This window comes from Oncorhynchus gorbuscha, linkage group LG26 (assembly GCF_021184085.1).
Source record: "Oncorhynchus gorbuscha isolate QuinsamMale2020 ecotype Even-year linkage group LG26, OgorEven_v1.0, whole genome shotgun sequence".
Lineage (NCBI taxonomy): Eukaryota > Metazoa > Chordata > Actinopteri > Salmoniformes > Salmonidae > Oncorhynchus > Oncorhynchus gorbuscha.
This window is the reverse complement of record NC_060198.1, coordinates 43,019,989-43,042,488: the sequence shown is the minus strand read 5'-3', so window position 1 is coordinate 43,042,488 and position 22,500 is coordinate 43,019,989. Positions and strand designations below refer to the sequence as shown.

General features: G+C 47.1%; 1 protein-coding gene across 4 annotated transcripts in view; it reads left to right on the top strand.

Moving 5' to 3' along the window:
* The window catches only part of LOC124015610 (adhesion G protein-coupled receptor L1-like), a 278,324-nt gene that overhangs the window by 197,958 nt on the left and 57,866 nt on the right, over window positions 1-22,500 (top strand). For 3 of the 4 annotated variants that reach the window (XM_046330967.1, XM_046330966.1, XM_046330965.1), the window contains one exon: window positions 13,514-13,528. The exons of the other annotated variant lie outside the window; for it this stretch is intronic. In XM_046330967.1, the coding sequence (XP_046186923.1) occupies window positions 13,514-13,528 (15 nt within the window). The remainder of the gene's footprint in view (window positions 1-13,513; window positions 13,529-22,500) is intronic. 4 annotated transcript variants of the gene reach the window in all.

The following is a 22,500-nucleotide window of genomic DNA, read 5'->3' as shown; positions in this document are numbered from 1 at the left end:
TGTGTTATCTTTCTTCTTCTCTCTCTCTTTTGCCCTGCAGCCTTTGGGTGAGATCATGTCCTCTTTCAGTCTCCTCTATCATCTCTCTCTCTGAATGTAGCCCTGAGATGTGAGTTGATTTGTTGTGGTGGTCAGGTTGGCTGGCCCCTGGTTGCTATGTTCTACTGTATGTGGTCTCCTCTGGTGTTGTTTTGTTGTTAGGTGGTGATCTGGTCCTGGGTTATAAATAAATAGTTTCCTCTTCCGTCCTCTCTTATTCTCTCTTATTCCAGACCAGACATTTCCCTCTGACTGCACACCGGAGCCAATTGAAAGTGATGATTAAATAGCTGCTGACTTGCATTTTTCCTATTCCCGTCTTCTATTAAAGAAGCTTGTTTATTGGATCTGAAGGAAGGAGGGTGGAGGGGGTTATGAGAAAATTGGAACCTGATCGCGTTGTGATGAAAAGTCTTGGTTGTCTGAAGTGAGAAAGACGAGCCAATTAGAACAGTCCTCCGTCAGTCTTCTCCTCTCCCTCAGGGATGGGCTGTGGGCCAGACCAGACTTGCAAACACACACACACACAAAACACGCTAGTTCTCCCCACCCGCGCCGCATTCCGCCGCACCACGCTACGTGTTGTCAGGCTCTGCCACCAGAATATAAATAGATCCTGAGTGAATTAGATTCAGTGTTACAGTCCTCCTCATCCCAAACCTAGTGACAACTAACTGGGCTTCTATTAATTACCAGGAGAAGGTCATCTCATCCCAAACCCAGTGACAACTAACTGGGCTTCTATTAATTACCAGGAGAAGGTCATCTCATCCCAAACCCAGTGACAACTAACTGGGCTTCTATTAATTACCAGGAGAAGGTCATCTCATCCCAAACCTAGTGGCATCTAACTGGGTTTCTATTAATTACCAGGAGAAGATAATCTCATCCCAAACCTAGTGGCAACTAACTGGGCTTCTATTAATTACCAGGAGAAGGTCATCTCATCCCAAACCTAGTGACAATTAACTGGGCTTCTATCAATTACCAGGAGAAGGTCATCTCATCCCAAACCTAGTGACAACTAACTGGGCTTCTATTAATTACCAGGAGAAGGTCATCTCATCCCAAACCTAGTGACAATTAACTGGGCTTCTATTAATTACCAGGAGAAGGTCATCTCATCCCAAACCTAGTGACAACTAACTGGGCTTCTATTAATTACCAGGAGAAGGTCATCTCATCCCAAACCTAGTGGCATCTAACTGGGTTTCTATTAATTACCAGGAGAAGGTCATCTCATCCCAAACCTAGTGGCAACTAACTGGGCTTCTATTAATTACCAGGAGAAGGTCATCTCATCCCAAACCTAGTGACAATTAACTGGGCTTCTATCAATTACCAGGAGAAGGTCATCTCATCCCAAACCTAGTGGCAACTAACTGGGCTTCTATTAATGCAGGTACCAGGAGTCTTTAATCCAGTAAAGTAAATACAATCTCATCCCAAACAAACTGGAGAGATCTTGGAACAGCAGGTTGCCTCGGGAAACTGAACCAGACAGACTCAGACACCTGCTCACCACGCAGCATCTGAGGAAAACACGACACGACAATACACAAACACAGCACGGTGAATTCTAGACAAGGAGACAAGGTCAAGGAGAGAAATAGGGATCTAATCATCCAGGTGTGGGAAGACTAAATGATGATTAGGGGAATAAACCTAGTGACGAGAGAGTGAGAGAGGGAGGGGAGAGAGAGGGATAGAAAGAGGGAAAGAACCTAATAACTGGGACAAGATAATTCTATTAATTACCAGGAGAAGGTCATCTCATCCCAAACCTAGTGGCAACTAACTGGGCTTCTATTAATTACCAGGAGAAGGTCATCTCATCCCAAACCTAGTGACAACTAACTGGGCTTCTATTAATTACCAGGAGAAGGTCATCTCATCCCAAACCTAGTGGCAACTAACTGGGCTTCTATTAATTACCAGGAGAAAGTCATCTCATCCCAAACCTAGTGACAACTAACTGGGCTTCTATTAATTACCAGGAGAAGGTCATCTCATCCCAAACCTAGTGGCAACTAACTGGGCTTCTATTAATTACCAGGAGAAAGTCATCTCATCCCAAACCTAGTGACAACTAACTGGGCTTCTATTAATTACCAGGAGAAGGTCATCTCATCCCAAACCTAGTGGCAACTAACTGGGCTTCTATTAATTACCAGGAGAAGGGGGTACCATCCCTCCCGCTCTCTACCCCTCTCCCCCTGCAGAGATTAATTGAATTTGCTGCTGCTAATCGCTCTGGTAATGCCCCATCTTTCATGGCTCACTGGGAGTGCAGGGTGTTTTGGTGTCTTTATGGGTGACATATGTTTGTTTGTTTGGTTCTACTTAACGGGAGAGGGATAGGGGTTAGGGATAGAGGGAGGGTGTTTAAAGGGCCGCTGTTGGCAGCTGGCATGATGCGTGCAGGCATGACACGTGTGGGTGTGTGTTTGCGTGCAAGTGTGTGTGTGACAGGGTCCTCTGTGTGCGTGTCACACAGTGCTTTGTGTTACCAGCCACCTGAAACGTAGAGGTGACAGGCGAAGCAGCTGAGTCGACACAGCACTGTCAGATGAGCTCAGAAGAGGCGGCCAGTGTGTGTGTTTGTGTGTGTGTTAGTGTGTGTTAATGTGTGTGTTAGGATGTGTGAGCATGCCAACAGAACATAACAACAGCCAACAAGTCAAGTCATATCTCACAGTGCCAAAAACCCTGCAAGCCCTTACAGAGACATCACTTTGTCTTCACTGGGCAGAACAGAGCAAGACAAACTGTTGTGACACAGATTCACTGTCAAGGCTTGCTTCACAACTGGCTTCCATCAACACATACTGAGTGTACTGTATAAACTATACCTTATTATACCATACTATACTACACACTATATCTATTTCCTAGTTCACCACACATCATTAAACAACACTATACTATAATATACTATATATATATTTCCTGGAGTAAAAATCACACACCACAGTAGATTCATATCATGTTGCCGAGCAAATCAATTAATTAAAAATCCTACAATGTGATTTTCTGGATTTTTGAAGTGTACCTATGAGGACAATTACGGCCTCTCTTATCTTTTTAAGTGTATTTTTAACTCAAATCAAATAAAATCAAATGTATTTATATAGCCCTTCGTACATCAGCTGATATCTCAAAGTGCTGTACAGAAACCCAGCCTAAAACCCCAAACAGCAAACAATGCAGGTGTAAAAGCACGGTGGCTAGGAAAAACTCCCTAGAAAGGCCAAAACCTAGGAAGAAACCTAGAGAGGAACCGGGCTATGTGGGGTGGCCAGTCCTCTTCTGGCTGTGCCGGGTAGAGATTATAACAGAACATGACCAAGATGTTCAAATGTTCATAAATGACCAGCATGGTCAAATAATAATAAGGCAGAACAGTTGAAACTGGAGCAGCAGCACAGTCAGGTGGACTGGGGACAGCAAGGAGCCATCATGTCAGGTAGTCCTGGGGCACGGTCCTAGGGCTCAGGTCAGTTGAAACTGGAGCAGGAGCATGGCCAGGTGGACTGGGGACAGCAAGGAGTCCTCATGTCAGGTAGTCCTGGGACATGGTCCTAGGGCCCAGGCCAGTTGAAACTGGAGCAGCAGCATGGCCAGGTGGACTGGGGACAGCAAGGAGTCATCATGTCAGGTAGTCCTGGGGCATGGTCCTAGGGCTCAGGTCCTCCGAGAGAGAGAAAGAAAGAGAGAAGGAGAGAAGAGAGAACTGTATCTACTCAATGACCTCGTATCCCTTCACATCGACTAGGTACTGGTACTTTGTGTATATAGCCAAGTTATCGTTACTCATTGTGTATTTATTGGTACTTGTATTACTAGGTGTTAATCCTTTCCTATTATTTCTCTATGTTCTTTCTCTCTGCATTGCTGGGAAGGCCCGTAACGTTTGTCTACAACTGGTGCTGACGAAGCCTGTAGGAACCCATGGAAATGTAGAGAGCAGAGTGCAGAGAGGAGAGTAGAACTCTACCTGTCCCTGCGCCCAGTAAATGTAGAGTGCAGAGAGGAGAGTAGAACTCTACCCGTTCCTGCTCCCAGTAAATGTAGAGTGCAGACAGGAGAGTAGAACTTTACCTGTTCCTGCTCCCAGTAAATGTAGAGTGAAGAGAGGAGAGTAGAACTCTACCTGTTCCTGCTCCCAGTAAATGTAGAGAGCAGAGAGGAGAGTAGAACTCTACCTGTCCCTGCTCCCAGTAAATGTAGAGAGGAGAGTAGAACTCTACCTGTCCCTGCTCCCAGTAAATGTAGAGAGGAGAGTAGAACTCTACCTGTTCCTGCTCCCAGTAAATGTAGAGAGCAGAGATGAGAGTAGAACTCTCTACCTGTTCCTGCTCCCAGTAAATGTAGAGAGCAGAGAGGAGAGTAGAACTCTACCTGTCCCTGCTCCCAGTAAATGTAGAGAGGAGAGTAGAACTCTACCTGTTCCTGCTCCCAGTAAATGTAGAGAGGAGAGTAGAACTCTACCTGTCCCTGCTCCCAGTAAATGTAGAGAGCAGAGAGGAGTGTAGAACTCTACCTGTTCCTGCTCCCAGTAAATGTAGAGAGCAGAGATGAGAGTAGAACTCTACCTGTTCCTGCTCCCAGTAAATGTAGAGAGCAGAGAGGAGAGTAGAACTCTACCTGTCCCTGCTCCCAGTAAATGTAGAGAGGAGAGTAGAACTCTACCTGTTCCTGCTCCCAGTAAATGTAGAGAGGAGAGTAGAACTCTACCTGTCCTTGCTCCCAGTAAATCTAGAGAGCAGCGAGGAGTGTAGAACTCTACCTGTTCCTGCTCCCAGTAAATGTAGAGAGCAGAGATGAGAGTAGAACTCTACCTGTCCCTGCTCCCAGTAAATGTAGAGAGGAGAGTAGAACTCTACCTGTTCCTGCTCCCAGTAAATGTAGAGAGGAGAGTAGAACTCTACCTGTTCCTGCTCCCAGTAAATGTAGAGAGGAGAGTAGAACTCTACCTGTTCCTGCTCCCAGTAAATGTAGAGAGGAGAGTAGAACTCTACCTGTTCCTGCTCCCAGTAAATGTAGAGAGGAGAGAGGAGAGTAGAACTCTACCTGTTCCTGCTCCCAGTAAATGTAGCACTACATCATTATTGATCCCTTCTGCTCTTTCCAGTGGGGAGATCCATGCTACACGACCAGGACTGTTACAATCAGTGGAGAGTCAGGCCTTCTGCTATTGCATCAGTTGGCCAACTTATCTTCTTAACAATAACAGTGCAGCTAACGGAATAATTGAATTGTTAAATAACCGTCATGTACTGTGCTACTCTATACTGTTTAGTAGCTTTAGCTTTCTGTATAATGTCCTTCTATACATTTCTATAAGTCACCACTGGGTCTGTGTACTGCGGATTGGGACATTTGAACCACAGAAATGTATTCTGGGGCTTGTATTCATACCAGTGCCTTTCTGGACACAGCTTTTGTAACTCATAGTTTACTTGTCTGGGTGGGTTTGTCAGGAGAAGGGTAGTTGTGTTGTAGTTTGACACGTTTCAGAGAGAAAGAGAGAGAAATGCAACGATGTCAGAAAGGGAGATTGTGTAAATATGTGTAGGGACCATTAGGGACTCGTGTTTGGTCATCAACAAATGGGAGGATTGGGTTGAGCCTGGAAGAAATGAATGAAGGATGAAGAGACAGCGGGAGAGGAGAGAGGGCATGCTATTTCTCAGCAGTGTGGTGAAGGAGAGAGGAGAGAGGGCATGCTATTTCTCAGCAGTGTGGTGAAGGAGAGAGGAGAGAGGGCATGCTATTTCTCAGCAGTGTGGTGAAGGAGAGAGGAGAGAGGGCATGCTATTTCTCAGCAGTGTGGTGAAGGAGAGAGGAGAGAGGGCATGCTATTTCTCAGCAGTGTGGTGAAGGAGAGAGGAGAGAGGGCATGCTATTTCTCAGCAGTGTGGTGAAGGAGAGAGGAGAGAGGGCATGCTATTTCTCAGCAGTGTGGTGAAGGAGAGAGGAGAGAGGGCATGCTATTTCTCAGCAGTGTGGTGAAGGAGAGAGGAGAGAGGGCATGCTATTTCTCAGCAGTGTGGTGAAGGAGAGAGGAGAGAGGGCATGCTATTTCTCAGCAGTGTGGTGAAGGAGAGAGGAGAGAGGGCATGCTATTTCTCAGCAATGTGGTGAAGGAGAGAGGAGAGAGGGCATGCTATTTCTCAGCCGTGTGGTGAAGGAGAGAGGAGAGAGGGCATGCTATTTCTCAGCAGTGTGGTGAAGGAGAGAGGAGAGAGGGCATGCTATTTCTCAGCAATGTGTGGTGAAGGAGTGTGGTGAAGGAGAGAGAGAGGGCATGCTATTTCTCAGCAGTGTGGTGAAGGAGAGAGGAGAGAGGGAATGCTATTTCTCAGCAGTGTGGTGAAGGAGAGAGGAGAGAGGACATGCTATTTCTCAGCAGTGTGGTGAAGGAGAGAGGAGAGAGGGCGTGCTATTTCTCAGCAGTGTGGTGAAGGAGAGAGGGCATGCTATTTCTCAGCAGTGTGGTGAAGGAGAGAGGAGAGAGGACATGCTATTTCTCAGCAGTGTGGTGAAGGAGAGAGGACATGCTATTTCTCAGCAGTGTGGTGAAGGAGAGAGGAGAGAGGGCATGCTATTTCTCAGCCGTGTGGTGAAGGAGAGAGGTCATGCTATTTCTCAGCAGTGTGGTGAAGGAGAGAGGAGAGAGGGCATGCTATTTCTCAGCAGTGTGGTGAAGGAGAGAGGAGAGAGGTCATGCTATTTCTCAGCCGTGTGGTGAAGGAGAGAGGAGAGAGGGCATGCTATTTCTCAGCCGTGTGGTGAAGGAGAGAGGGCATGCTATTTCTCAGCAGTGTGGTGAAGAAGAGAGGAGAGAGGGCATGCTATTTCTCAGCAGTGTGGTGAAGGAGAGAGGAGAGAGGGCATGCTATTTCTCAGCAGTGTGGTGAAGGAGAGAGAAGAGAGGGCATGCTATTTCTCAGCCGTGTGGTGAAGGAGAGAGGAGAGAGGGCATGCTATTTCTCAGCAGTGTGGTGAAGGAGAGAGGAGAGAGGGCATGCTATTTCTTAGCCGTGTGGTGAAGGAGAGAGGAGAGAGGGCATGCTATTTCTCAGCAGTGTGGTGAAGGAGAGAGGAGAGAGGGCATGCTATTTCTCAGCAGTGTGGTGAAGGAGAGAGGAGAGAGGGCATGCTATTTCTCAGCAGTGTGGTGAAGGAGAGAGGAGAGAGGGCATGCTATTTCTCAGCAGTGTGGGGAAGGAGAGAGGGCATGCTATTTCTCAGCAGTGTGGTGAAGTAGAGAGGAGAGAGGACATGCTATTTCTCAGCAGTGTGGTGAAGGAGAGAGGAGAGAGGGCATGCTATTTCTCAGCAGTGCGGTGAAGGAGAGAGGGCATGCTATTTCTCAGCAGTGTGGTGAAGGAGAGAGGAGAGAGGACATGCTATTTCTCAGCAGTGTGGTGAAGGAGAGAGGAGAGAGGGCATGCTATTTCTCAGCAGTGTGGTGAAGGAGAGAGGAGAGAGGTCATGCTATTTCTCAGCCGTGTGGTGAAGGAGAGAGGAGAGAGGGCATGCTATTTCTCAGCAGTGTGGTGAAGGAGAGAGGAGAGAGGGCATGCTATTTCTCAGCAGTGTGGTGAAGGAGAGAGGAGAGAGGGCATGCTATTTCTCAGCAGTGTGGTGAAGGAGAGAGGAGAGAGGGCATGCTATTTCTCAGCTGTGTGGTGAAGGAGAGAGGAGAGGGCATGCTATTTCTCAGCAGTGTGGTGAAGGAGAGAGGAGAGAGGGCATGCTATTTCTCAGCAGTGTGGTGAAGGAGAGAGGAGAGAGGTCATGCTATTTCTCAGCCGTGTGGTGAAGGAGAGAGGAGAGAGGGCATGCTATTTCTCAGCAGTGTGGTGAAGGAGAGAGGAGAGAGGGCATGCTATTTCTCAGCAGTGTGGTGAAGGAGAGAGGAGAGAGGGCATGCTATTTCTCAGCAGTGTGGTGAAGGAGAGAGGAGAGAGGGCATGCTATTTCTCAGCAGTGTGGTGAAGGAGAGAGGAGAGAGGACATGCTATTTCTCAGCAGTGTGGTGAAGGAGAGAGGAGAGAGGGCATGCTATTTCTCAGCAGTGTGGTGAAGGAGAGAGGGCATGCTATTTCTCAGCCGTGTGGTGAAGGAGAGAGGACATGCTATTTCTCAGCAGTGTGGTGAAGGAGAGAGGAGAGAGGGCATGCTATTTCTCAGCAGTGTGGTGAAGGAGAGAGGAGAGAGGGCATGCTATTTCTCAGCAGTGTGGTGAAGGAGAGAGGAGAGAGGGCATGCTATTTCTCAGCAGTGTGGTGAAGGAGAGAGGGCATGCTATTTCTCAGCCGTGTGGGGAAGGAGGGAGGAAAGAGGGCATGCTATTTCTTAGCAGTGTGGTGAAGGAGAGAGGAGAAGAAAGGTTGTCCTGCAGTGCTCCTCAGGTGTCCGTGTATATGTAGCTCTTTGTTAGCGTGCTGTGCCTCGTTAGCAGTGGGGGTAATTGATAGGGTTCTGGAGAGCAGTGCTGAGCAGAGGAGGTGCCTGGGTTTTCATTCTCACCAGGGGACCTACGATGGAGCCTGAATGAATCAGACACTCAGAGACCCAGGTTGCTCTACTGTACACTAACACCCCGCAATGCACTGTGTGTGTGTGTGTGTGTGTGTGTGTGTGTGTGTGTGTGTGTGTGTGTGTGTGTGTGTGTGTGTGTGTGTGTGTGTGTGTGTGTGTGTGTGTGTGTGTGTGTGTGTGTGTGTGTGTGTGTGTGTGTGTGTGTGTGTGTGTGTGTGTGTGTGTGTGCGTGCGTGCGTGCGTGCGTGCGTGCGTGTGTGTGTGTTTGTGTGTTTGCTACTTTACAGAGCAGCAGACAAGGACCAGAGGATGTCAGCAAATCAAATCTTCCTCTTTTCTTCTCTTTCTCTCCTCTTCCTCACCACAGCAGTTCATCCCTCTTTTATTAGGGTTCTCTCTACCTCTACCTTTATTCTCATTTCTGTTTACTTTCTGTTCTCTCTACCTCTCCTTTATTCTAATTTCTCTGCTTCTCTCTCGTTCTCTCTACCTCTCCTTTATTCTAGCTCCTCTCCTCCACTCCATCACCCTCCACACCAACACACACAATTTTGTTATCTCCCTGAAGGCAGTGTGTGTTTAGAAAACAGGTCACACAGAAACATGATATAAAGGACCCCCTGCTCCCCCTTGGACCCTGTCTGACACATAACTGTCATAAAGAGACACCACATCAAACCTCCACACTGCACCATGCAGGGCCCCACTTTACCCATCAGCCCACAGTGTGTCTGTTTACAGCCATGAGCATCTTGCTCTCGCCTCTCTCTCTCGCTTTCTCCATCCACCATGCTGTTCTGACACTGTGAGCCTCATTCTGCCTCATTCTCCCCCTCCTCCTTCCGCCCTCTCCTCTCCTCCCGCCTCATTCTCCCCCTCCTCCTTCCTCATTCTCCCCCTCCTCCTTCCGCCCTCTCCCCTCCTCCCGCCTCATTCTCCCCCTCTTCCTTCCGCCCTCTCCCCTCCTCCCGCCTCATTCTCCCCCTCCTCCTTCCTCATTCTCCCCCTCCTCCTTCCGCCCTCTCCCCTCCTCCCGCCTCATTCTCCCCCTCCTCCTTCCGCCCCTCTCCCCTCTTCCCGCCTCATTCTCCCCCTCCTCCTTCCTCATTCTCCCCCTCCTCCTTCCGCCCTCTCCCCTCCTCCCGCCTCATTCTCCCCCTCCTCCTTCCGCCCTCTCCCCTCCTCCCGCCTCATTCTCCCCCTCCTCCTTCCGCCCTCTCCTCTTGCTCCAATGCTCTAATGGCTGCTCTAGCAGTGGCAGTTACAGTGGGGCAAAAAGTATTTAGTCAGCTACCAATTGTGCAAGTTCTCCCACTTAAAAAGATGAGAGAGTTCTGTAATTTTCATCATAGGTACATTTCAACTATGACAGACAAAATGGAAAAAAATCACATTGTATGATTTTTAATGAATTTATTTGCAAATTATGGTGGAAAATAAGTATTTGGTCACCTACAAACAAGCAAGATTTCTGGCTCTCACAGACCTGTAACTTCTTCTTTAAGAAGCTCCTCTGTCCTCCACTCGTTACCTGTATTAATGGCACCTGTTTGAACTTGTTATCAGTATAAAAGACACCTGTCCACAACCTCAAACAGTCACACTCCAAACTCCACTATGGCCAAGAACAAAGAGCTGTCAAAGGACACCAGAAACAAACTTGTAGACCTGCACCAGGCTGGGAAGACTGAATCTGCAATAGGTAAGCAGCTTGGTTTGAAGAAATCAACTGTGGGAGCAATTATTAGGAAATGGAAGACATACAAGACCACTGATAATCTCCCTCGATTTGGGGCTCCACGCAAGATCTCACCCCGTGGGATCAAAATGATCACAAGAAAGGTGAGCAAAAATCCCAGAACCACACGGGGGGACCTAGTGAATGACCTGCAGAGAGCTGGGACCAAAGTTATAAAGCCTACCATCAGTAACACACTACGCCGCCAGGGACTCAAATCCTGCAGTGCCAGACGTGTCCCCCTGCTTAACCCAGTACATGTCCAGGCCCGTCGGAAGTTTGCTAGAGAGCATTTGGATGATCCAGAAGAAGATTGAGAGAATGTCATTGGTAAAAACTCAACTCGTCGTGTTTGGAGGACAAAGAATGCTGAGTTCCATCCAAAGAACACCATACCTACTGTGAAGCATGGGGGTGGAAACATCATGCTTTTGGGCTGTTTTTCTGCAAAGGGACCAGGACGACTGATCCGTGTAAAGGAAAGAATGAATGGGGCCATGTATCGTGAGATTTTGAGTGAAAACCTCCTTCCATCAGCAAGGGCATTGAAGATGAAACGTGGCTGGGTCTTTCAGCATGACAATGATCCCAAACACACCGCCCAGGCAACGAAAGAGTGGCTTCGTAAGAAGCATTTCAAGGTCCTGGAGTGGCCTAGCCAGTCTCCAGATCTCAACCCCATAGAAAATCTTTGGAGGGAGTTGAAAGTCCTTGTTGTCCAGCAACAGCCCCAAAACATCACTGCTCTAGAGGAGATCTGCATGGAGGAATGGGCCAAAATACCAGCAACAGTGTGTGAAAACCTTGTGAAGACTTACAGAAAATGTTTGACCACTGTCATTGCCAACAAAGGGTATATAACATAGGATTGAGATAAACTTTTGTTATTGACCAAATACTTATTTTCCACCAGAATTTGCAAATAAATTCATTAAAAATCCTACAATGTGATTTTCTGGATGTTTTTATTTTATTTTGTCTGTCATAGTTGAAGTGTACCTATGATGACAATTACAGGCCTCTCATCTTTAAGTGGGAGAACTTGCACAATTGGTGGCTGACTAAATACGTTTTTGCCCCACTGTAGCTCCCTCCTCCTGCCCTCCGGGTTCCCCCCTGCTCTGGCCACATGGGACCCATAGATGCTCCCCTGAAGGATGAAATGGCTGCCACTCCTACTCTCTTCACAGGGTTTCTCCCAGTGTCTAATCTAGCTGTCTGATGATAAAAGCCATAGAGATGGTGGTGCTCTGTTGCTCTGATGCCGTGATGCAGAAAGGCCCCCTCTCTCTCTCTCTCTCTCTCTCTCTCTCTCTCTCTCTCTCTCTCTCTCTCTCTCTCTCTCTCTCTCTCTCTCTCTCTCTCTCCCTCTTCCTCTTCTTTCTCTTCTTCCTCTTCTTCCTCTTCTTCCTCCTCTTCTCCTCTTTCCTGGAATGTGTCCAGTACAGACACCTCTCATGCTGTACTGTTGATGAGAGAGGTGATGACTTTGCATGACAAGGCTCTCCAGGGACCAAAAGGCTTCACACAGCATTCACACGTTCAGCGGCAGCAGCATGCCGGACACATGTCCATGACACGTCTCCTTCCACGTGTCAGGGAAGAAACACACACACACACACACATCTCTCTCTCTCACACACACACACACACACACACACACACACACACACACACACACACACACACACACACACACACACACACACACACACACACACACACACACACACACACACACACACACACACACACAGACACACACACCTCTCACACACACACACACACACACACACACACACACACACACACACACACACACACACACACACACACACACACACACACACACACACACACACACACACACACACACACACACACAGACACACCTCTCTCACACACACACACACACACACACACACACACACACACACACACACACACACACACACACACACACACACACACACACACACACACACACACACACACACACACACACACACACACACACACACACACACACACACACACACACCTCTCTCACACACACAAACACACACAACACTCATTCGTCCGCCACAAAGAGTGATGTCTATGGAAAGCTGCCTTACAAACTGCCATAACTGCTTATGTCAGCCAAAGCCTCATATAGGCTCAACACACAGACTAGTGATTAGTGTTTGATGAGCTTGGTGTAGACCAAATGACAGGGCCGTGTCTCAGACTCTGTGCTCTCTCTCTCTCTCTCTCTCTCTCTCTCTCTCTCTCTCTCTCTCTCTCTCTCTCTCTCTCTCTCTCTCTCTCTCTCTCTCTCTCTCCTTCCGTCTCTCAATCCCTCTCTGTTGATTTGTTCTCTCTCTTTCTTCCTTCCTTCTCTTTTAATGAGTGCATCTGAGCCCGGCGAGCAAGCTGCTCCCCATTGATTGGCTGGTCGATGGATTGAGCGAATGGCGGGGTTCTGTAGCTGAGCGCCGTGATTTGGCGTACTGAGCGCAGTCAGACGCAGCGCCACTTTCTTGGGATTAAGAGACAGTTTCAATGTAGACCCTGTAACCCTGGAGAGGGGCTAGACGAGACACAGTGACCCCCCGCAAGGCCACAACACACCCCACACACTGGGCCACTTTCCTCATCACCCTCTCATCTCTCCATCCCTCTATCTAGCTCTATTTCTCCCACAGCTGCTTCCAAAGAAGATTCTTCAGGGATATATGTGTGTTTTTCTCTCCCTGACAGGACCCAGGAGCTGGAGTTCGGAAGGACAGAAAAGGGAGGGAGGGAGGGGTGGGATCCTATGACGTAACAGGACGTCGGGTTGAGTACATGTATGTGTGGATGGTTGGGGATTGTTGGGTTAATGGAATGGAAATGGAGTAAATCCGAGGTCAGGCCATTTTCCCTCCTCATTTTTCATTTGAGTCGCCATCCTTTCTCTGAGTAGCCAACCGTAACACAGAACAAATAACATGCTTAAAGAACAGAGAGAAAGGATAGCATTTTATTTAATCTCAATTTTGTCTTTTTTCCTGCACCTGTTTTTCTTTCATTCTCTTTGCTCTCTCTCTTTTTCTCTCTGTCTCTCTTACTCTGTCTCTCTCTCTCTGTCTCTCTCTCTGTCTCTCTCTCTCTCTCTCCCTGTCTTCCTCTCTCTTTCTCTTTTTTCCGATGCTTGAATAGAAGTGGATCAAAAAGGTAAAGACCACAATGAACATAAAAACCACAGCTCGCCCCTCCCTCCTCCTCCTCCCTCCTCTCCTCCCCTCATACGCCTTCCTAACCCAGCACCTTGTGTAGTGGTCATGTTTGATGTTGATATCCCTCCCCTTTCTTTCTCTCTTTCTCTCCCTCTCTCTCTTTCTGGATTATAACCAAGACTCTAAGATCCTTCCAGATTTCCTCCTTGCCTCTGACGACACCAGCCTGACCTACACGCACGCACGCACGCACGCACAACACACACACACACACACACACACACACACACACACACACACACACACACACACACACACACACACACACACACACACACACACACACACACACACACACACACACACACACACACACACACACACAAACCAGCTGACCACTCTGGAGGTCCATGAACTATTTCTGAGAGAGAAAAAGAGAGAGCATTCTTATGTCATGGTTGACCACTATACAAACTACATACCAGTGGCCATTCACAAACTTAAAGACAGATAACATGGTGTACATTCTTACCACTTCATGGTCGGTAAAACCTTTTCTTCTCTTCTCCCATTCACTGTAAACCTCATGTTGGGCCACAGCCACCTGACAACTCCTCATGCTGACATAGTTCTCCATCTGACCCTGCAGTTCTCACTCCACCTCATTGAATATGATTTAACCATTTCTCTATTGTTTGCTATTAGTAATTTGACCCTATCTCTAATTGGTTCCCTCCAGATCCAAGTGACTCCTCCTCGTCCTCCTCTCCTCTCTTCTCCACATTGGTTTATATTCTTTTCTCTGCCTCCCTTTCTCTTTCTTTGTTTCTTCCTTCCCCCTTTAATTTTCCTGACTTCAGGGTGAATCTTACATTTATTTGTTTTCATTTTCAACTTTCAAAAGACAATGGTATTCAGAATCACACTATCCAAAGTTTCTCCTTGATCATGTGACATGAGACTGTCCCTCGTTAAGCACTTTCTCCCATTTCCAGGTGCTTCAGTGTCCACTCTCTTTCTCTCTATCACTCAAACAGCTTTAAATGCAGTGCCCTTCTCTCCTCTCTTTCTCTCTTTCTTTTGGCTCCGTTTCTGCCTCTCAGATCTTTCATCTGTTCATCACAAGTAGCCGCTGGTTCTCTGAGGCCTCCTCAGGTTTCATCTCCTTCTTCACCTCCTCCTCCTCCTCTTCCTTTCTCTTTCCCTCTTTATCCATTTGCTCTTATCACTGCTTTTTCTTCCTTCTCTTGCTTTCGTTGCACTGCAACCCCCCTGTGTGTCCTGATTTGGCCGTCAGTCACCCCTCCTTATCAATAGAAGTCAGCTAGTCCTCCCTTCGTACAGCATGTCTGTATGGATTCAGAGGGGTGCCACAGTAGGTGGTACAGTCCCAGTTAGCATCTATGTGTAATGGCTGCTCTGTTCACCAGGGGGATGGTACTCTCTAAAGAGCCAATCAGTCACTGGTCTCCCAATCACAGAGCTTACAAAGAATGCTGCAGGGGATGCAGGGCTCAATCCAAGGGTAGCGGAAGGAAGAGTATTGCTGCCACTGGGTACAGGCACCATTAGGGCCGCCTCAAAAGGGTCATTTAATCTCCCAGGTTGTGTCTGAAATGGCACACTATTCCCCACCTAGTGCACTACAGGGCTCTGGTCAAAAGTAGTGCACTATATAGGTGTCCTAGTCTTACCTGCGAGCTTTTAGATTCCTTTTTTAACATTTTACCTTTATTTAACCAGGCAAGTCAGTTAAGAACTGGGTCCATATCCATCTGTCTGGATGTGGCTTTCCACTGACATCCATTGCTCCTATATGTCTTGTTTTTCCCTCAACCGACCGATCACCATTTTGTTTCTCCCTGCCTGGTAGCTATAGCGAACCCTCCTCCTCTGCCCCCCCCCCCCCCCCCACACCCTTGATCCACCTTGTTGTTGTTGTTTTTTTACCCACATTTACTACCGTTCCTCCCAGTGACCATGTGACCTACAAAACCCCTCCTCTTCCGCCCTCTATCCTCGCTTTAACTCCACTGCTAATTATGATTATCTCTATATCTCATTTTCTATTAATGAACAAGTCTCTTAGATTGTGTTACCCGTTGTCCCTTTGTTAATTTATTCATCCTAATTGATTGATTCACTGATTGGTTGATTGACAGATTATAGTAATGGCTGCTCTGCTGTTGTGTTCAGGAGCTGGTCTGTGAACGTCAGTCAGACTGTCTGTAGTCTGTGTGTTGATAGACTTACATATTCATTTCCTTGTCACCGTTGCTTTATTACTATTGACACGTGAATTGACTGAATAGGTGTCAGCCATCTTTCTGTCACCTATCAAGTCCTTTTTAATCAGTGATCATGAAGGAAAGGAGACAAGGAAACAAATCTACAGTATTTCATCTGTGATCATGAAGGAAAGGAGACAAGGAAACAAATCTACAGTATTTCATCTGTGATCATGAAGGAAAGGAGACAAGGAAATACATCTGCAGTATGTAAGACCTGGTACATAGCCTTAATATTGTTTTTATGGTGACTAAAAGAGGGGTAGCATCCCTCACACCTACACCCTTAAAAACAGGTTCTATCTAGAACCTGAAAGGGTTCTTTGGCTGTCCCCATAGGATAACCCTTTGAATAACTATTTTGGTTCCAGGTAGATCCATTTTGGGTTCCGTGTTAAGCCCTTCCCACAGAGGGTTCTACCTGGAACCAAAAAGGGTTCTCCTATGGGGACAGCCAAATAATGATTTCTGAGAGTGTAGAGACACATTTATTTAGCATTGAAATAGTGTCTCTGTGGGCGAATGAGGATAGTAGGAGGGAAGGAGGGACAAAGAGAGAGGGAGAGGGGAGCAGTCGCTATAGAGACAGGCAGTAGCTCCTCATTAGGAATGACCCACCACACACACACGTCTGTTCACGTGACCCACTGCACTCAGACATTCTATTCAGCAGGCAGTCGAGGAGAGTGAAGGAGAGAGGGAGAGATGGGGAGAGGAGAGAGATAGGGAATTGACTGACTGTACATTGAGAAGTCATTACATTGATAAAGCTAAAGAGCTCTGGCAGGCAGGTGGCCATGAATAGAAATAAGTCAGGACCTTTATGGACAGATAGAACACACCGCCAGAGGCAGATGTATGGACAGACAGAACACACCGCCAGAGGCAGATGTATGGACAGACAGAACACACCGCCAGAGGCAGATGTATGGACAGATAGAACACACCGCCAGAGGCAGATGTATGGACAGATAGAACACACATCCAGAGGCAGATGTATGGACAGATAGAACACACATCCAGAGGCAGATGTATGGACAGACAGAACACACCGCCAGAGGCAGATGTATGGACAGATAGAACACACATCCAGAGGCAGATGTATGTACAGATAGAACACACCGCCAGAGGCAGATGTATGGACAGATAGAACACACCGCCAGAGGCAGATGTATGGACAGATAGAACACACATCCAGAGGCAGATGTATGGACAGATAGAACACAACGCCAGAGGCAGATGTATGGACAGATAGAACACACCGCCAGAGGCAGATGTATGGACAGATAGAACACACATCCAGAGGCAGATGTATGGACAGATAGAACACACCGCCAGAGGCAGATGTATGGACAGATAGAACACACCGCCAGAGGCAGATGTATGGACAGATAGAACACACCGCCAGAGGCAGATGTATGGACAGATAGAACACACCGCCAGAGGCAGATGTATGGACAGATAGAACACACATCCAGAGGCAGATGTATGGACAGATAGAACACACATCCAGGGGCAGATGTATGGACAGATAGAACACACCGCCAGAGGCAGATGTATGGACAGATAGAAAACGCTGCCAGAGGCAGATGTATGGAGAGATAGAACACACATCCAGAGGCAGATGTATGGACAGATAGAACACACCGCCAGAGGCAGATGTATGGACAGATAGAACACACATCCAGAGGCAGATGTATGGACAGATAGAACACACCGCCAGAGGCAGATGTATGGACAGATAGAACACACATCCAGAGGCAGATGTATGGACAGATAGAACACACCGCCAGAGGCAGATGTATGGACAGATAGAACACACCGCCAGAGGCAGATGTATGGACAGATAGAACACACCGCCAGGGGCAGATGTATGGACAAACAGAACACACTGCCAGAGGCAGATGTATGGACAGATAGAACACACCGCCAGAGAACACATACAGCCCTCACTGGTGAAGGAAGGGATGGAGAAAGAGAGAGTAGAGGGATGAAGAGAGTAAGAAACTGGCTGGGTGCTGGCTACTGCTACAGTAGCTCAGCAGGGTTGAGGTCAATTCTGTTTCAATTTAGTCAATTCAGGAATTAAAATGAAAATCCAATTTCACTTTTCCTTACAATGAAAAGCAATTAGGAAAACTGGACTTAGAATGTTCCATTGACTACCTAAATTGACTGAATTGAAATGGAACTGTGGCCTGTCATAGTGTCACTCCAATGCTGTACCCGTACCTGCAGGCCGTGTCCTGTGTACTGAAGCTGTGAAGCTCTGTCAGTAGGACCACCTGTGCTGCCACTCAGTGTGTCAGTGCACCTCTCATAGAGATAAGACGTTTCAATGGAAACGTTCTCTCTCCACCCAGGCCCTGCTGCCCTGCTATTGGTCTCAGTGAAGGGGTTTGTCTTGAACATGACGGTTGATCAAAGTGCCAGCCCCTTCCTTCTGTCTACAGTGTGCGTGTGGTGTGTGGATATGTGTAGGTTTGTGTGTGTCGGTGTAGGTGTGTGTGTGTGTATGTGTGAGTTAGTATTCTGTTTTGACTACCTTGCCTTGACCCCCTTGCTGTCCAAAAGGAACAGGACACAATCTGGGACTCCCACCTCTCTCTCTCTCTCTTTCTCTCACTCCTCCACAGAATTAACTCACTCCCTCTCTTATTCTCATTTCACAGGAAATAACCTATTGACTCCTCTGACTCTCCGTTTCTCCGTTTCTCTCTCTCTCTTCTTTTTTACACCCACAAAATACACTCTCACTCTATCCTTTACTCTTTCTCCTCCTCTCTCCTTCTCTCTCCTTCTCTCTCTCTATGTTGCTTGCTATCTCTCAAGCACACCTACACACATGCACGCACTCACACCAACATGCCCACGGGTAACGACACACACACACACACACACACACACACACACACACACACACACACACACACACACACACACACACACACACACACACACACACACACACACACACACACACACACACACACACACACACACACACACACACACACACACACACACACACACACACACACACACTCACAGATGTACTCTTACTTCCAGACGATTAAGTGTCCATGCTGAAGGAGGGGTTTCATGTCGCTCTTTTGTGCCCCCTGCTGGTTGCTGGCTGCAGTTACCTGCCAGGAACAGGTGTGGGATTCAATTAGAACAGCAGGCTCTCCGTGGCCAGGCCAGGTCTGTCAAGGGACTACTGGGTCCTGTTCATTAGGCACCAAACGGAAGAAAACAGACTGAAACAGGGAGGGACTACCTGGACGTGTCCAATGAGAAAAGCTCATTTTTGGTTTCCGTTGCAACACTTTTTAAAACTATGTGTGTCCTAATGACCGTGACCCTGGGATAGGCAGGCTGTACATCACCTCCCCATAACCAGTCTGTGGGATACTCTAGGACTCATTTCTCCAGACACTCTAACGTACATAGATAACCCAAGATCTAGACTCTAGAGGATGTCTCAAGAAACTACTGTAGGAGAGACGTGGTCAGGTCTGGGCTATGCCAGGCGGTGTCTTACATAACAACCATATCAATCCATGGCCTCACATTACATCAACAACAAGAACACAAGCATTTTAGAAACACATACAGTCTCCATTGAGATATCTCTATATCTCATTACTCTATACCCCTTTATGGTCACAGTAGGATGATATGATGGCTTTATTATAATACAGTATGTAATGACAGATTTGATATGAAGATAACCATTAGAAATATGTTCCCCAGCAGTCCCTGGATTAAAATGATTTGCCCACAACGGCACACAGTATGATCTCAGCAAGCTGTCATTGCTTAGATGTACTTCTATATCACCCGTCAAAACTGTCATTATTATTCCCAACAAGGTAGTAAGGTACAGTATCTGTCATTTCAAAGGAGATTCTGTTCCTTTCATCATATTCATGCCACAGCTTCATATTGACGAGAAACGGTCACTGTTGACATATTGTGTTGTGTCGGGAACAACAGCTGATAAATTAATTTCCTATTATTTTTCATGGCAGTATTTTGCTGTAAAGTGTATACAATAGAAGATATATTGCCTGTTCCAACTTACACCCTATTCCCTATATTGTGCACTACTTTAGTGCACATTATAGGGAATAGGGTGCCATTCGGGGTGCACACCTGTACACAGCAGATAAAAGCATGAAGGTTGGTTGTTAATCCTTGATAAGGTAAGTTGTATCACAGTACAGTAGGTTTGGTTATACTGCCTTGTGGTGTGGCCCCATTAGACCATGACTGCTCTGATCACGCCAGACCAGATTTCCACGGCTCCTAAAAATGTATTTCATCGAATCTAACAATCTCAACTAATCCCAGAAGCTCAATATGACTCAGGCTAACCTGTTCTAGGCCGGACTAGGATAATACCTAGTCCAATCTTTAATACCCCATCCCTCTAATACCTCATATCCATCTCTAATACCTAATTCATGTAGTGCTGGTCCTAATAATACTAGGCTGTGTGGTAGTGTGTGTTAGCAGGGTGTGGCTGCCTGGGAGGTCAGGCTGTCCATACAGAGAGAGAATAAACAGGAAGGGGGCATGCTGGCTGAAAGAACAGGTCAGAGTTAATGAAGCCTCCCAGGCAGGGTGTGGAGCGGAGCGGCTCCCTCTGTTTGTCTTTATGTGTGTGTGTGTGTGTGTGTGTGTGTGTGTGTGTGTGTGTGTGTGTGTGTGTGTGTGTGTGTGTGTGTGTGTGTGTGTGTGTGTGTGTGTGTGTGTGTGTGTGTGTGTGTGTGTGTGTGTGTGTGTGTGTGTGTGTGTGTGTGTGTGTGTGTGTGTGTTTGCATGCGAGTGAACCTCTCTCTTTTTCTTTTCTCTGGTCGGTGTGTGTCAGTGCCAGCTCAGTGTGACCGCCTGGGAGGCCAGTCCAGTGATGAGCCCCACTGACACCCGGTCCTGCCAGCCCACCCAACACCCAGCTAATTAGAATAAGCAGAGCCAGAGAGCCATGTTAGAGTTACTATCTGCAGACTGTAAAGGGACAGAGAGAATAACAGGACAACACACATAGGATGGTTAGCCCTTACTCTTTACTGCAATACCCTGGTATACAGTAATGCTGACTATGCTGCCGATTCAGGATAGTGGTGCTGTTAATATATTACTGGGATCAATGATTTGTTCCATAAATACCTGTTAAACCTCTTGTGATTCACCGTACATAGAGAACCCAATTGGGCCAGGAACCGAAAGGTTGCTGGATCGAATCCCCGAGCTGACAAGGTAAAACTCTATTGTTCTGCCCCTGAGCAAGGCAGTTAACCCACTGTTTCCCAGGCGCTGAAGATGTGGCTGTCGATTAAGGCAGCCCCCTGCACCTTTCTGATTCAGAGTTGTTGGCTTAAATGTGCAAGACACAATTCAGTTGTACAGCTGACTAGGTTTCCCCTTTCCTTTCCCAATATGAATATAAATCAGCATTGTGGATTAAAGGCAGCCCTTGACAATGCTCTGCACCAGCCATTGGTTTTGTATTACCTAGGACTCTGTAATCCAAGGTCTGTCCAGGAGTCATGGACTCTTTTCAGATACAGACTCCATACACTTTCTGCTTGTTTTGGTTTGTCTGCTTGTCCGTCTGTGTGTCCTGTGTTGCTGTGTGCGTGACTAGAGACGGGACACGGCTGTGTTGGTCTGTCCTTTATCCTACCTTGAGGCAGGAGGATGTTCTGTCTTAGTTTATGGGTCAGCTATGCAGCAGCCTGTTCTGCATGCTCTTTATCTCTCTACTCCTCTTTACTTTCATGCTGTTGTTTGGTTGTTTTCATCCTCGTCACAGCTTTGTTCATAGAATTCAGCCATTTATCCCTGAGCTAGTTTTCTTGTATATTTTATAGGATTGCTGGAAGTGTTATAAAATAGAGATGAAGGAAGAATTACCTAACAAAGTCACTGTAAATGAGGACTACGTTCAAATGACACATTGACCCTTGAGGGTTCCCCAAAACCAGTGGGCTGTACCAATGTAGATATTTTCAACTCTACGGGGGTGCCACTGCCTACGTTAATAACTGTAATAACTATGGGGCTCCCCAGCATGCTAGAACACCCCTGCTGGTAGAAACCATTCTTAGATCAACCACTGTAGCTCCTCGGCTGCTTGTTTTAACAATGGAGCATGACAGTCCCTTTGTGAAAGCCCCTCTATTCAATGTGTGTTTGTTTACGCCCAGGCTTGATTTGAGTCATGTTTTGACGTGAGATATTCATCCCTGCTGAGTCCCCTCAGACACAACAACAGTATCATCACTGAGGCACAGCCACACAGCCACACACTTCTGAGAGACTAAAACTTCCCACTGGGCACAGACGCCAATTCAGCATCTATTCTACGTTGGTTAAATGTAATTGCATTGATATGACCTGGAAACAACGTTAATTCAACCAGTGTGTGCCCAGTGGGGAGAGAGAGAGGCATAACATATTGATACTACTGTTGTGACCAGCAAACATTTCCTCAAACCATAACAAGAGAGGCAGGTAAAGGAATAAAAGCCATTTTCCCTAAACGTTCCTTTGTCAGAACTGCTGCCATCTCCTACGGTATGCAGCATGTCCAAGGATGTAGCATCCTAGGCTTAGTTCCATCCTAGTAAATCTGGCAGCAATGTTTGTGTAAATGCATGTGTGTGTGTGTTGA